The sequence below is a fragment of the Athene cunicularia genome (assembly GCF_003259725.1).
Source record: "Athene cunicularia isolate RWA chromosome 8 unlocalized genomic scaffold, athCun1 chr8_part1, whole genome shotgun sequence".
Classification (NCBI taxonomy): domain Eukaryota; kingdom Metazoa; phylum Chordata; class Aves; order Strigiformes; family Strigidae; genus Athene; species Athene cunicularia.
In genome coordinates, this window is record NW_020799109.1 from 4106234 (window position 1) to 4122545 (window position 16312).

General features: G+C 41.0%; 2 protein-coding genes across 8 annotated transcripts in view; one reads left to right on the top strand and one right to left on the bottom strand.

The window, feature by feature from the left end:
* Positions 1-6363: 6363 nt before the first annotated feature.
* On the top strand, positions 6364-13240 carry LOC113482798 (E3 ubiquitin-protein ligase RNF170-like; the record flags this gene model as incomplete). The annotated part of the gene is made up of 4 exons (XM_026853860.1): positions 6364-6502; positions 10881-10954; positions 11431-11541; positions 12617-13240. Coding segments are annotated over 4 exons (630 nt in total), but the record flags the coding sequence as incomplete, so codon positions are not given.
* A 254-nt stretch (positions 13241-13494) lies between these two features.
* FGGY (FGGY carbohydrate kinase domain containing) overlaps positions 13495-16312 on the bottom strand; it is a 291445-nt gene continuing 288627 nt past the window's right edge. For all 7 annotated transcript variants that reach the window (XM_026853492.1, XM_026853491.1, XM_026853490.1 and 4 more), the window contains one exon: positions 13495-16040. In XM_026853492.1, the coding sequence (XP_026709293.1) occupies positions 15959-16040 (82 nt within the window). In that variant the 3' untranslated portion in view covers positions 13495-15958. The remainder of the gene's footprint in view (positions 16041-16312) is intronic.

Below are 16312 nucleotides of genomic sequence, written 5' to 3' on the forward strand. Positions count from 1 at the left end.
TAAATTGAAGAATGTCTTTACAGAAATCAAGCCTTTCTTAAGGACCGTAGAGCATGACAAAGATTAAATACCCTATGAAGTACATATGGCCATCAATTAAAATATTTTTAAGCGTGTTAGGCTTTCTGCTTAAATGCTACACTTTTCTTGCTAATAGGACAATATTTTGTTACACAATCTAATTCTGCAGTTATGCAATTCCACATTATCACAAGTGTCTGGCAAGTTTTAAGCCTCTTTCACAACAGTACCGATAAGCCGCTACTCCATCAGATGATCACAATACCTGTAGGGTGCCCTTGATCAAGTTAATATTTAAAAATAGTAATGCAATTTTTTTATTAGGTTCAGCTGTCTTTTCAGTTATGTTGAACATCTTTTGGGGAGAGAAGATTGATTTAGATATTTTGGAAAGGGAGGGCTGTTGGTTTTTTCCCAGGTGTCCTCTGCTTTGTTAGCAGATTTTCTTTATTTGATGGGAAAAAAACCCAAACGTGATGTTTCTTTCATAACTATAATTCAGAAAACTTGACAGACCCTTGCCATTGGGCAATTAAGTTAATAATTGACAAAGATGCATAGCTGGCTTTAATGAATGATTCCACACCAATGCTGTCAGCTGGTGTAACTTACTCAGCTCCTCTCACATGCTTCTGGAAAGAGGAATGGTAAGCCCAACTTTGTGTAGGTCTTCTGAACCACGGTAGGGAGTACTAATTAGAATGATTATGAATAAATAATCAAAGTATTTATTTATACTTTTAATCAGGATTACTTTGAGAAAATTTGCATGAGTCAATTTTTTCCTTTATGTCATATTTTTAATTTGCTTGTGATTAGGTTAAGAATGTATTGTCAAATAATGAGCTGTCCAGTGTATCCTCCCTGATCTTAATTGGCCTTGTAATTGAGACATGGAGCAGCTGCTCACCTATCAAAGGGATCTGACCAAGAGGTCACAGTATCATGCCTTCCTAACAAGTTTAAACCTCAAAGCAAGGTCTATTTTACTTACTTACTTTACTACTTACATGTTCATGGAGAAATGAATAAATGTTCATTAGCACTTGAATCTGCTAAGCACTTTTTAAACTTTAATTCCTTCTCTTCAAACATGCTGCTGAGAATGGCCTCATCACTGATGCTTTAAAACTAAATTTTCTTGTGGTAAAACTGAAAGATCTTGTGAGCTGAGCTGTGCCACAGAGATAAAGGTTCATACCCAGGAGCTTCTGGCTTCATAATCAACAACCTGATCGCTACTTCACACCTTTCTTTTGTGTGCAAGTATTAAAAATTTATCAAATCTAGTGGTTGTTTTAATACAATAGGCTTGATTTTGCAAAGTTCTGCTAGAATTATTTTCTGAAATGCTCAGCTTTCATATTAAGCCAAAAGATGTGTTCAGATTTGAAAAGATCTGCTTTTTCTCAAAAATCTGACTGTCCCACAGGGAACTTCTGGGCTTCAACAGTTTCAAAGGCTGGTCCCTGATGAGGTACCTACATGGAGAATTCTTTTGCAGATCTGACCCCAAAAGCGAGTAACACCTGTGGTGCTCACTGAGAAAACAATATAAACATTAGGAGCTGATTTTAGAAAGATTTAAAACTGTATTTAAAAATAAACACATAAACTTCCCATGGTCTTTGCTAACCAGCACATTTTAAATTTGACACGAAGCATCGTTATCCATCACAACCCCTATAACATTAATGTTTGTCTTCAAAAGCCCTTTCTGTCACATGTGAGCATGTATGTCACAGTACCTCACCCTTCTGTCTTCTTGCTAGTTCATGAAAGGGGTGTGTGTTAATTTTCCCTCAGTACTTTTTACACAGGGAGACACTTCATGTCCGTTATTTAATTCGGGTGTGTGGCCTGGTGAAAACTGGCAGTGGTGTCCACTGCTGTGGTGGTGAGGGTTTGCTCACCAGTCATGGGGTGGAATCTCTTTGGTCAGTGCCTACACCAGCATTCCCTGTGGGGGTGAAGGCTTTCACCACTGAGAATGATTTAAAAGGTGACCAGTGCCACTCCTTAAAAATGCTGAACCCTGCCCAGTTCTTTCCAAGAACACTCCTGTGCTCTAGAGAGGGTGCTGGGTCCCCCAGCTTTACACTATGATGGGGTTTTCCTTGCAGATGGTGAGAGTTGAGCCATAACCTGTGTTTAATACTACTGTTGGCTAGTGGTAGGCATCCCCAGTACTTGGCCTGGGTGATTTAGATATAACCCTGTCTCAGTCTCCCTCTGGGATGTATAAAGTGCTCAGGATTTTAACTCTGTACTAGGGAATTCTTGCTGGGGGAGATACCCAAAACATAGGTAATGTGGCACTTCGAGGTGGCAGAGTTTAAGGCTTCCTCTGGATCTTTGGATTCTAAGGCTGTTTTTCAGAATAACTTGCTTCTGAACTTTGGGGTTTGGGTTTGGGTTGTTGGTTTGTTGGGGTTTTTTTTAAATTTTTTCCTCCAAGTGAAGTAAATTGACTTCTCCTGGACTATACATTTTCCCATTCCATTCTGGCTGTAGCATGATTCCTAAGAACATACAGGTTAGAAACACCAATGTTTTAGCATTTTTAAAGATGATCCTAGACAAAAGCTAGCTAGAAAACAACTTCCATAGTCCCCTTTTTATTCATTAAAGCTGCTTTACAGTATCAGTATGGCATTATCCAGGCCTGGGATTTTCAAAGGTGAGATAGCTACAAAGATCCAAGTACAAGGCTAAGAAATAGTCCTTTTCATGGGCAGTCTCAAAGATTCCAGACTCAAATGTTAAGAGGAATAACAATTTTAATCATGCTGTTTGTAATTACATTTGAATTACTGTATGAGAGGAAGCTCCCTAAAAATCTGTCATTTTAGGCAAAGTCACACTAAATATTTTATTTTGTTAAGACTGTTTAATGCCATCAAAAACTGAAAGCCTCATGACACAAAATACTAACTGCCATAATCGCTACTTCAATCTCTAATTCAATCTGCTAGTTCAAATGTTCAAAGGCTGGCTCAAGATTTTGGAAGGGATAAATTAATTCTGGCAGACTTATAGCTATGTCAGATATCTGTCTTCTCTTTCTATCAGATCCAGCTGGGCGGTCCCCTTATAACCAGGATAAAGCCAACTCGAACACCATTTTGAGTGCTTGGACTGAATAGATCAGAAATTTAATTATGTGCACATGATCTATTAAAAATAAATGAAAGATTTGGCATGTTTTTCCTAGCCTATCTACTCAGGACAAGGCTAAGCCACCCACATCTTTGCTGAAGGTGACTCCAAGTCTCTCTTTCTCCCAAATGCTCTATTACTGTCAGAATGGCCATACCAGGACAAAGCACGGCCATCTTGCTCTCTCGGCAGCAATCGATACCTACAGAAATTCTTCTGTAGAAATGTAGGAGCATTAATGATGCTTCCCCAGAACACTCTTCCATTCTCTAGCAATTTATGGTTCAGGAAATTCCTCAGTCAGAGGTACTACCTTTGCATTTAATAGTACTTGGTGCCCAGTACCTGCTGAACTCAGAAATTCCTAGCATGTCTGTTGCTTAACAGTTTATATATACAGTTGTATATATACTGTATATTTTTTTCATCTGAACTTACCACTTTCTAGTCATACTGCAAGAGCTGGTTGAGCTCCCCACCTTGCTTTATCCAGTAGGAGAGAGATACAAGAAAATAAAAAATGCTGTTTCACAGTACTGGGTTTGAGTGATTTTTCTTCACTGTATACATGCACTCTTCACCAAGTGTTGTTAGTACAGGATCATTACCTAGTTCTTTGCTCTAATTCATAGTCCTAACTATAACTCAAATGCTCTGAGCTTGAGCATTTTCAAGGTCTCAATGGGAGCCTGCACTCAGCTGACGAGTTTCCAGCCCCTTCACGTGGTAGCCTGCCTTAGCAGCCAGAACTGCTATCACACACACGGCAGCACCTCAACATTCCGTTTTCCTATTTTCTGAACAGCACAAACTCTGTTTCTGCAGACTCGCTCATGTAAGTCAGCAGAAGATGAGTCATCTGGAAAAAAACTATAATAATTTGTCCCCTAGGAGTCATATAGTGAGTTAATTATTGTACAACACATTCTAATACAAAATACACAAGCAGTTTCAACTTCTTGAGGTTGAAAAGGGCAGGAGAGCTTTTCAAAATTTCCATCAGTTATGGTCTGGGAATGCTGGGTTTCCCCTGACTCGGTATCTATTGCATAATCAGAAACACATTTGGTTCCCTTTGTTGTATGAGACAAAGCTAAAGAAATGTGTGTGTTATTACTTTGCAAAAATAAAGAGTAGATACCTAAGCAGCTTATGTCATGTATTCAGTGTTTATAAACACAACTGCTTTAGGGCTGTTCCTCAGCTGATGAAAACTATAACAGCTTCTGTCAGCTGAAATAATCATCTTCTGAAGCTGCAAAAACCCCATCAGTACTGCCTGGGAAGTCAAAATACAGGAATGTGATGTGCCACAGGAATTTTAGGTAGCATTGTGTTAAAACTGCTTGCCTGGAGTTCACCTGTCAGTGTACTGGACTTGAATCGATCGTTGTTGTGTTGTGGTTATTCATATCCAGTCATGCCAGCTTTGCTGGGCTATTGTGTGGTTATTATCTCAGCAGGAGATAATCTTATCAGTGCACAGAGAGGAAAATCTGAACACAATGTAAATGCCTTCAGCATCTGAAATTTTTCTGTGGAGAATCAGAAACAAATTCATTCGTAACTTCACGAACAGTAAAGGAGAAAGACTTTTTCCAGTAGCTACGGCACGTTGTTTTAAAACCTCCAGTTCTTATTTACAGATCCTCACTACAGGAAGGAAGGGATGGTATTAAAGGTGCTGATTTAAAATTAGAAATTTGGTGAACTTGTCATTTGAGACACGGCTCTGGCAAGAGACCCGGTTTCCTGATCACTCATTTGGCAGACCTACATGACAAGTTCTCCCTTCTTTCTTGGGATTACTACATTAGAAAAATTAATGACTTAAAAAGAAATCTTTCTCTGCTGTCAAACAAGCTTGAATCTTCACAGTCACTTGGATCTTCCAGTATTTGACATGCAAAATATAGAACCTATTGCATTTTCTCTTTATAAAAACGTCTATAAATAGGTCAAATAGTTGGAATTGTATCCATTAATCTGTCATGTAGACAGGTGCCAATCAGGTATCTGAAAAACCAGTAAGCAATCCAAACTGGGCAACAAGGGACAGGAAGCACACAGCGACACTGGAATCCCAAAGTATGCCATCCTCTTGACGGGATGCTTACTTCAGTTACAGACAGATAATACCCAATCCATATAATGCTGGACCACTGTGGTCATTAACAAACATGTGAACATCATCATTTTTCGATCAAAATACAAAATAAAACTGTAATTGAACCTTGCTAAACCTGAGTAGGCAGTGGAGGACAGTCATTAACCTTCAAGACTCTGCCTTACAGTGAAGGAACTTCCTCAGAAGCTTTCTCCCAATTTCAGAAGTGCCCCTCTGTTTCCAGGACTGATGGAAACGCTGAAATAACTTTATCTCAAGAAAGAAAGGACACTAGCCACATTATTATTACATTTGCTTCAAAGGCTGATCTCATTGTGGTTATGGCAATCGAACATGGTCAAATGTTAAGTTTCTCCACGGTGTGCTAAGATGAAGTAGGCAGGTCCATCATCCATTACAGAATGGGTAATGCACCATAATAAAGGCAGCAAAAACTTTCAGTGTGGTAAGGAACCAAGTAAGAACAGTTATTTTATCTCTCACTGTATCCAGAAATCCTGACAGAGACAAATATATTGACAAATAGACTTTTACTACTTAGAGGCAATGATTTAGGAGCAAAGATTGGAAGACCAATGTACATCCTTCAGCCTTTCCCCTCCGGAAGTATGATAATACACTTTGGATTTCAAAATGCCTCTTTAGCATTTCAGAGGCTTAGAATTCTTATCTTCCCGCTCTAAAAACAAAGCTCAATATAGTTCTTAATTATAGACTTTCCTAAGCAAAGGGCAGGATTATTTGGAAGCAGTTTATTTAATTAAAAAGAGGAAGTCTTTTTGTTACATAGACTATGGTACACACTAAGGATAGCACTCTGCCACCCAAGGAAGGCAGAGAACACACACATCTTTATTTCAGTACATGATCTTACCTCTGACACTGGTCCCTCTGTAGGATTACACAAAGCACTTCATTTCTTTGTGCCTGATTTTCATTACCTGCTGAGGTAACCATTAGTTATGTGTGACATCTATACTTAGTTTCTGTGACTCTCTGCTAATCATAGTAAATTATTATTAATGAAGTGAATATGTCAGTCAAAACAGTAATTTATTGAAGACTCTCTACTACTTCTCTTCCAGGAATCACTCCAAATTTGGCAACCTAGTAATCACAGTGACTTCAGCTGCCCCATCTGTCTCCAGACAGTTACCCTCCCAGTAGAAACCAACTGTGGACATTTATTCTGTGGTAAGTGCAGTGCTTATACAGATCACTAATAAAGCAGGCTCTTTACAGAAACCCCAGGTCCTGTGTAAGAACCAGGACCAAGCCCTTCTCCCTGGAATTAATGTAAGTGCTCTCACTAGCAGCAAGAGAAGTCCCATCTTTATATCCCCCCAAAAAATCAGTAACGGTATTTTTATTTGCTCATTGCTTTCACATCTACAAAGTGCCACTTGTGAAATGTCCAAGAAGTCTTAAGATGACGAGAAGTAACAGATCATCTCACAGGACAGTGTTAAATTACAACACAAACACATGGAATAGATAAAATGCACCAGAAAATCATGCCATTTGTGCTCAACTATGCAAAAAACCAAACCTGTTATAAAAATCAACAGTCTAATAATCATACAGTTTGTAACTGTGAAAGCTCAAGATGGAACAAGCATGAAGTCTTGTCTTCAAGCATGAACTCACTTCTGGGAAGACAGCTTGTCTTTTTAATCAACAGCATAAAAATCCAGCTATCCCTTAAAATTAATTCTGATTGTATTTATATTGGTGAAAACTGGGAGTAAGACACACTGGGCTTAGGTCTGATTCTGTTCCACAGACTTGCCTCCCATGCGAAACATTTGCCTAAAATAAAGCAGAAGTGATCTATAGCAAGAAGGCATAATTACATTGGTTTGTAGTCCTGTAAAAGCTCTCTAAACAAAGAAAATAAAATTAGTGGAAGTTAACACACTAAACAATTCAAAAAGTGAGTTTTTAGTCATGTATAAACCTTCTTTTAATGTGTTTATTGTTTTTTAAGTAAATCCGTGTGCTCATACAGGGGAAAAGTATTCCAAGACATCTCAGCATGATGCACGCTCAGTAACTGTTTATTCCAGCCCAGGGGCTGTCTTAACAGGAAGGGGACAGACCCAGATTTAGAGGGTCCTTCTGTTGAGGCTGCCCGTGGTGTGGTCTGTCCTCCCCCAGTGCATCTACAGTCACTGGATAATCTAAGTAAAACCATAATTCTCTGGATAAACGTGTCTGCTAAATGCCTTCTTTGAGGCTGCTAAACCATATGGTTAGGATTACAAAATTTAAATAAGTTTTCAAAGGGAATACAAGGATGAAGCACAGACTAGTGGAAGGAGTTCTGTTCATAACTGCATTTATAAAGGGGATTTCAGGCATTTTAAAGGCCCACACTGTGCACTGCTAGAGCCAGCGTGAGCTCTGTACCCGCTCTCACAGGCACTGGGATGAGGCCACCAGCGTAACGGGACTGAACGCTGTTTCTCTCGGCCCTCTGAGGTGCATCATCCACTGAATTTGCAGGTGAAGTTTACAACTTCCCTGCCCCAGCTGCTTATCAGGTTCCTCGCTGAACTCTGTCACCCCCACAGCAGCGTGGGCAGCAGAGACCTGGAGTTCGTGATCTGATGAGCCTGAAACTGCCCCTGACGGTCCTTGTGGGCCACTATGCAGCATGAGGCGGGTGATGTCTGGCAGAGGGGCAGGCAGGCGGCTGCAGGCAGTGCTACCTGGTGCTGCAAACAGCCAGACACTCCAGAAGACGCTGGGCAGAACCAGAAAGCTCCTTCCTACTGCTCCGGCATTTCACAGACACCTTAAAGCAACCTGGGTGCTATTTACAAGCCATTTGCACATTTTTTCACCACCTAAGAGTGTTATGAAAAGACCCAAGCATAAATGAGAACGAGGGACTGTGCTGTTAACACCGGTGCAATGCAAGCACATTTTTATCTTTAGGAAGCGTCATTTTTCTCTAGATTGAAACAATGATCACGCAGCACAACTCACCACCACTGCCACTATCTCCATCCTCCGAAACCACAACAAATCAGCTAGGGACGCTTTGTGAGGCTCATCTACCCTGTGAGTGACACCATTTAGTAATTTAGGTTGTTTCATGTTTTTTGTAACACTGTTTTATAACATACAGGAAAAGGATGCTTTGAATATAACTCACTCCAGGACAAACAGTAAGCATATGGCCTCAAAACATGTTTCAAATAATGTCACAGTAGTTATAGTTTCAAGTACAAAGATAGACATAACAACAAAGATCACCAACTTTCCTCTTTCTCTGGCCTGGTTAATTTTCCCTTTTCCATCTGTGAATATGACTTGATTTTTATTTTATTTTGAGATCTGCAGAGGACACATACCATATACAAGCTTGGTATATATTGTTATCGTTAGCTGTATATATTTAGTTAGGCTTTACTTTCCTCAAGTACATCATTTACACTCCGAAGCATTGATTCCAGTGCAGTGCATTATGTATGTTATGACTATGTTTATATAGTAGAAGCTGCCTCTGTAACGTCTGTTTTCCACGTCTTAAACCAATAAAACTTTACATTGGGCTTATCAAAACCATTCTGTGTAGATCTAAGTCTGTTGTGACTGAAATCAGTAATAAAACTTCTCTTGATGCCCTGTGGAACAGAGCTAAGGCAACACTGAGCTCTCTTAATAAATTCCGCTCTGGTAGAAGTTTTATTTAAAAAATGTGGTCAACCCAGCGCTTTTAAAGAAGATTAATGTGGACTTATAAAAAATGTCTGATTTTATTATTAGTAGTAATTCATACAGTTTGTCCTGAAGTTTTCCTTTTCAGCTTCAGTTTAAACCATATGTTCAGGAAGTTCAACTGAAAAGCGATCCTTGAGCAATATTATTTTTTTCTAATTAACAATAACCGCAGAGGTATTTTAGAGAAACCTACAGATCCCTCAGAAGGTTGTGTAGCTGGCTAGATTAAAACAGGATTTTGCCTATTTTATGAAAAATGCACCGAAGCAACAAACAGATCAACTGCAGACGAGTCCGTAGTTTCCTATTCTACTGAACAAAGGATTTTGCATGCAGCAAATCTTAATTTCCACAGGGTTCTGTTTTGAAAGCCACTGAAGAACTGTGAGATCCATCAGTGCCCCGCCATCGCCACCAAGACTGAGCACGGGCACAGCAATACAGCCGTGTGGATCACCCAGCGGGTCAAAGTGGTTCCTGAAATCAGGTGTGATGTTGGTCAAATGCCAAAGTTCAGGCTGCCAGGCTGAGTTTATACATAGTGCATGGGATTTAGCCCTAAACAGAGCCCTGTGCCCAGACAACGGCTCTGTGTATGCAAATAAAATAGGAGAGACATAAAGAAAAACCCTGCACTCAAATGAAAATGAAAGTAAGAAGCACAAGTTGGATCAAGGTTCATAGAAAATATCTGTAGGCCAAATTTAACATCCCTAGTCCTAGTATATAACTGATAGCATCATGAACATTTTTATACTTGATTTCCAACATACTTTCTCCAATATTTCCCTTTTCAGTAACAACAGACAAAGTCTGGGTGCAGAAAAACCCTGCACTGAGGGCTCCTGAAGACTTTTTGTTATAATACTGCTTACAAGAAAACTACTTGCTGGTTATTTTTAAGAACAAAGAGCATTGTTCAATTCAATAAAACAGTTCCATCAAAATGGCAACGCAGCTTTCTGCTTCTGTTTTCACTGGGGTCCTTGTCAAATTTGATCAGTTTAAATGTTGAGAGATTATTTTTTTCCTGACCTGTCACACCGCACACCGCGCCTGGGAGCTGAAAGTCAAGCTGTGCTGCTTCTGATTAGATGCTGTTTACGCTTTGCTGTTTTTGCTGTCAGTGCCAGCACTGCCATTGATGTATGTCAGCCACTGCTGTCAGTTATACGTGTTGTCTGATCTTACTGTCCTCAGACTCTGCCCTCCTTCACACCTGAGACCTCAGTATAAGAAGAGATGGTGGTGTACTTGGAAATTAGTTAGCAGTTGTCTGGGTAAGAAGGATCAAAAAGAATACAACAACTTGCTCTTCCACACAGTTCCAGAAGGGTAACCGAGTTGAAATACTGTAAGGGAGGGGAGCAAACAGACAAAGCAGCCCTGTGTACGACAGTTCATCACCCAGCTCCGTGGTGTGCCACCAGGAGCATCCCCAGGCCCTCCCTTGGCTGCACACCTTGGTTTATTTGGGATAAAGGGGCCTCATCATCCGTAAAAGCCCCGCTAGCTCCGGAGGGTGCCTGTATTCCCGAGTGCTTCAACCACAGTCAGGGGAGCTGCAGGAATTAAGACGCTAGGCACAGGAGAAAAAACTGAATCGAAGTCTCCCTTAGAGGGTCCCTGTTCCTCTGTGCATACCGGTGTAGAAGAGTGAAGGCTCCATTTTTGAACAGTCACTTCGCAGAGTAAAACCACATATTAAAATGAAAGCAAAGAATTACATTCATTTTCACAGTCAGTTGTAGGAAGAAGGTTCATTAATCCTGCTAACTTCCTTGTAAACATTAAATATTCTCAAATATATTTCATGTATCTTTTTTTTTTTTTTTTTCGGTAGGTTCCTGTCTGATCACATACTGGAAGCACAGTCCTTGGTTAACAGCAATAACCTGCCCTCTCTGCAGACAAAAGGCAAGACTCACCTCCATCTGCATTATGAGACACACAAAATTACAAGCTTGAGCTCTTAGGATCAACTTTATTTATCCTCTAATTTTTCGTAGCATTTCTAAACCCCCTTAGACTTGAATGACCCTGCAGCCATTCGCATTTATCATTTGACACGTCATATCAGGCAACTCTGTGCAATATTAAACAGGCCTCCAGCATTTTACTTCTCTGTAGTTCACTGAATCTCTGGGATATCCATAAAAAGCAATATGGAAGTTCCTAATCTCATCTGACCCTGGCCAGAGCTTCCTGTTGTACTGGAAGGATGGATGCAGGTTATAAAAAGGAAATGATCTTGCTATTGTCGAACTGCTGGCGCTGGACAAAGGTCCAGTTGTGAGAGATAGACTGTGGAGAGACCCCTACTACAGAACACTGTCCTTTAGACCAGAGAGTAAAATACACCGTGCTGATGCTGATCTTCTTTTCTTATGAAGGTGGTTCTTCTGGATAATGTCTCATGTGACAAGCGACAAGATGAGCCAAGTAAACAAATTGTACATGACATTAGAGACTACAACAAGCGTTTCTCGGGGCAACCTCGACCCGTAAGTATTTATAAATCTACATTTCCCCAGCTAGTAGTGCATAACACATCGAGGACAGAGGGACCCAGCACTGAAAACTCATTTGTATCATTATGTGAATTACCTTTCCGTGTGCTTATGGGCGATACCCTCATGGAAGTGTTACCCTCCACTGCTGGGTCGGGCACCTTTTGGTAAAGGTGCTTCTTGGAGCTCCGAGTCCTCCTGCAGCCATCCTGGCAGGGAGGAGAAAGCTGTTTGGGATGAAATACAGGAAGCAAAGCAGAACTAGAGATGGTCAGGCTGGAACTTTCAAGTATGAACTCAGATTTGAACTCCAGGATTTTAAGTTACCTCTAAAATTTCAAATCAGATTCCAGCTTAGAAAGCAGCTGGTTTTCTTCCCCACAGGTATTGCCAAATTCAAACAGTCCACACCAGCTCTGCACTTCCTTAAAGCTGGAATCCCAGCTGGTACAGAGACGTGACAGGCAGTGGAAATGCTGGGAAATATGAGGGCTGAAGGCACAAGTGAGGCCCATTCTTGACAGGGTGTAGAATATCACCAGAGCAAACCTTCCTCTCCTGTCACATCCTGGTGGCAGCCTGAAGGGACTGTGGAGTCTGTTTCAACCTACGGACTAAACTAAGCACTGTGGAGGAGGATGTTTTTTTCAACCCAACAAACTAGCCAGCCAGCTAGTTTGAAGAGGAAGAGGAATAATCCTACAGTCCCATGGTTCCTGTCCACACCAAGGTGAGACTTGAGGCCACATTTTCACGCATTCATAGCCACATTTGATGCCAGAGTTTAAAGACAAGGCATATACTCAGTGCAGTCATTAAGGCCCAGTTTCCAAAAGCATTCAATGTCAAGAATAATACTTTCTTTTCAAAGTGCTGGGGCAGCAGGGATTCCTTTTAGAAGTGTGCCTCTAGATACCACAAAATAATTGAACAGTGTAGGTGGATTTGTACAGCACAGAACATTTCTGCATTCAAAAGATCCGAGTCTAAAAGTGCTTAAGAGACACACTGAGCTGAAAGAACTGCATGCATCAGAAGGCACAATAATGTAACTCATCCGAATCTTTAGTTTGCAGATTACCTTTATGAAATGCCGTTACTCCTGACTCTTGCCTTGCGAGGAATCTTCACCTGGGGGGGTCTCATATGGATTTTTTTCCTAAGAGTTGCTGTTTGCTCCTTCGGAACAATCATATGCTTCTCTTCTCCACTTGACACGAAGCCTGGGCCTCTCTGTAGGACACTTGGAACAGCTGATGACATGGTGGTTGTTTCCCTTCTTTTAATTTGCATGATAAACATCTGTCAGCAAATTGCATCTAACAGGGTAAATATGGCAAGGTCTGCAGCTCAGAGCACACTGTCAGAGCCCTGACTGACTTAAACTTGGATTCCTTGGTCAAACCTCATCAAGCAAGGACAAGCTTCGCTTTGATTTGAGGCAGCCTATGATGGATTTGTCATTCTGCTGCTGACAAAGGCTGAAGCAGGACCTGGCAATACCTGCATGGCCAAGCGATTCGATGCGCAGGTGCTCAGACAGCTACTTTTACACTGTGTACTCGCTAGGCTCTTTCACGCTGCTTTTTTTTTGAAACTTCTCTTCATACAAAGTGTCTGAATTGAAAATGCCTAAAGCTACAAACAGAACTTAAAATTACAATGCCAGTCAACTTGCAGTTGAAGAGTTTTAGAACTCTTGAGCTTTAACATTTTACCTCTTGGCTCCATTTGATTAAAATCTTCATTTGAGAATGTAGCAAACTGGACAATTTGCTAAGTCTTGTACAACACAAGGAATGTGAGAAGAGTATCACTACAAAATCGTCTATCAGTGCTTTCTGTTACACAGCTGATTACACGTCCACTAGAATACAGATATTTTTACAGCTTTGCAATGAGTACAGTCCTGATTTTAAAATGGCTAAGTGGCTTGGACCAAAAAATGAAACTATAAAATAGAAGTATGACAAGAAAAGCATTAACATATCATGCAAGAAATGTGAACAAATCTCTGTGTAACTTCCATGTAAGCCTGTGCAAGGTACACAGCTTCCTTGACCTCTGCCCATCTAAGCCTTAACAAAGCCAGCACCATGGTTTGTTTCCTTTCTAGACTCCACACGCTCCTTGTGATTTCCTTCTAAGTCTTGGTACCAGTTCAGCCCGAGAGATCAAGGCCAATCTTATGATGATGATATAAATAGCAGGAAGTTTATGGGAAGTTTGCTCAAGTTGGGGGTGGGTGGGTGCATGTCTGTGTTGAACTGCAAAGAGTTAAAAAATGCTGGTACAGTGCCAGACAACCCTACACATCTGTCCTGTGTAATCTGTACATTTGCTATGTATTTGGAGTCAGCGGACTTCATTTTTACATATGAATTGTATATTAAAATATATTAAAGTGTATGAATATTTATTGTTTACAATACCCTGGTCTCCAACTGTTTTTTCTTTCCACATATTTTCAGCTGACATATTTTACTGTGGCCTTGAATTGTAAGCTATGATATACCATTATGTTGCAGTCGTTTTCTTGCTTGTTATACTCTTTGTTATGATGTTTCTTCATTTTATTCCAATCAACTTTCATTGTCTTTAATTATGTCCCTGAACTTGTAAAGCCGTTTCTCTTAACAATGGGTACTTTGGAAATGACAACAATTGCTTTTCCATGAACTACAAGGCAGGAAGCGCATTGTTTCTTTAAAAAAATTACCAGATGTTTTTGAGTGCTGACTACCAACATAAAAAACCCCAGAAACTATTTTTTTTCCAAGTTCTCTAAGTGTAATTTTGTTATTGTGTAACTTCTGTTTGCATTTAACTGGGAATTACAGCTTATGCCAATACTAAAGAATGGAATTTCTCTCAAGCGAAGTGTATAAAGCTGGAGTCCATCTCTGTGAATACCGACCCTGTGGAAAGCAACTGGAGGTTGTTTCTCTTGCATAAGACAGGCTCAGCAAGAGGGTGGCAGCTTGAGGAAAAGAAGGGTTCTCATGACTGACTCGGAAGGGTTGTAGTTGACCTGAATATCCTCTTCTGTCACCCACTTCTTAATCCTCTCCTTCAGCTGGGGACCCTGGTTTTGCTTTTGAAACAGAACAGTATCTTTTATGAAGAAGTAACAGACAAATGGCATAGAAAGTTAGAATTTCTGAGAGCATTTCACTGAAGGCACTGGCAGTGTTTGGATCTTGCAAGATCCAAACAATTTGTACCGGCAGAGGTGACATATTTTGGCTGTACACAACCAGTGTCCATACTCTCCCCTTCGTTATGTCACGACCTGTCATTGCGAGCCTGGCAGTACCTTGTAGGACTAACCAGGGCAGCTTTCAAAATCACTCGGGAACATGTAAAAGCCTTTTGTTGACCAGACTTGGCCAGAAGGCAGCCAGGAAGGTTTCTGAGCCTTGACAAATGCAAGTCTAAGGAAGGAAAACCCTTTCTCTCTCCCCTGCATTCCCTGTACCTGCTGTGGCTGAGTTCAGCTCTGAGCTGGCCGGCTGCGTAGACACCCAAGCTCTGAGTTGGGTCTGGCTTAAGCAATGTGATGAGAACGGACAGGGAGTGTGGGGCCGTTTCAGGGCTGACTCCCTGCAAGGCAGCTGGCAGGACAGGAGGAATGCACCTGCATTATGAACATATTTTCAGCAACTGCATCTGCTCAGCCTAGTCTTTCAATGTCAACAGTGGGCCGTTTCACATCTGCACAGCAATTAATGCACACTGAGGGCGAGTTATTTCCAAAAGACAAAATGGCACAAATTATTGATAGCAAAACAACTGCACTGCAAAAACAGAGACCGAAAAAAGACAGCAGGAAACAGAAGAAAACAGAGAGAAAAAGACTGCACAGCTGCAAAAGTGATTCTCAAGTATCAGTCACCGAAGTACTGTAATCAGAGTAAAAACAACAACAACAAAAAAAACCAAACAAAAACCAAACAAAACTTTCCAATGGAAATCATGTTTGGGTCTTAGCTGTAACAGACAGTAAAATTAAAAGGACCATGTGGGATGTCAGGTGTAGTTACCTGTGAAAAACACCACAAAGGGCAGTGCTTCAGGTCCACCCGAGTGAGTTACCTTGTTCCTTGTGCTGTTCCTGCTTGTGGCCTGTCAGAATACCGGCACTGGGGAACGCGTGGCTGGTTCTCTTGTCTTCTCTGACTGGAGCAAATGATTATTCCCTGTCCCTGGGGTGCAGGGATTATTGACAGAAAATACCCAGTGTTTCACAGTGAAGTGAATGTGGTTTATTTCTCGTTAAAAGTTAAAATGTACATTTAAAATTATAAAAGCGTATTTTTTCCATTAACAGTACAGGAAGAAGAAATTACCCTCATGGTAAATATCTGGAATATTTGTTATCCCTGCTGTTCCCAGGTTACGTGACTCTGGATTAGCAGCTGTTCATGATGGAGCGATACTCTCGCTGATGTTCCACAAGCTTCAAAAATACTTTGTATTTCTTGTCATAAAATCTGTAGGAGAAAGTTAATTTCAACAAAGCCAGAGATGTTAAGATTTCCTGTAATCCCCTGTAACATGCGTGTGTCCTGCCTTCGCCTAGCATCAAAGCACCTTTGACTCGATCCTAATTACAACTTTTACCAGGACCAGAGTCCCGCACGCAGCCGCCGCGCAGTTTCCACCCAAACAAGGGACTGGAGTTCCACATTCTGTTTACGCTATCGCCAGCTTTGATGTTCAGCCGCCCCGTCCTCCGCCGCGGGAGCGGGCAGGAGGCGCCGGG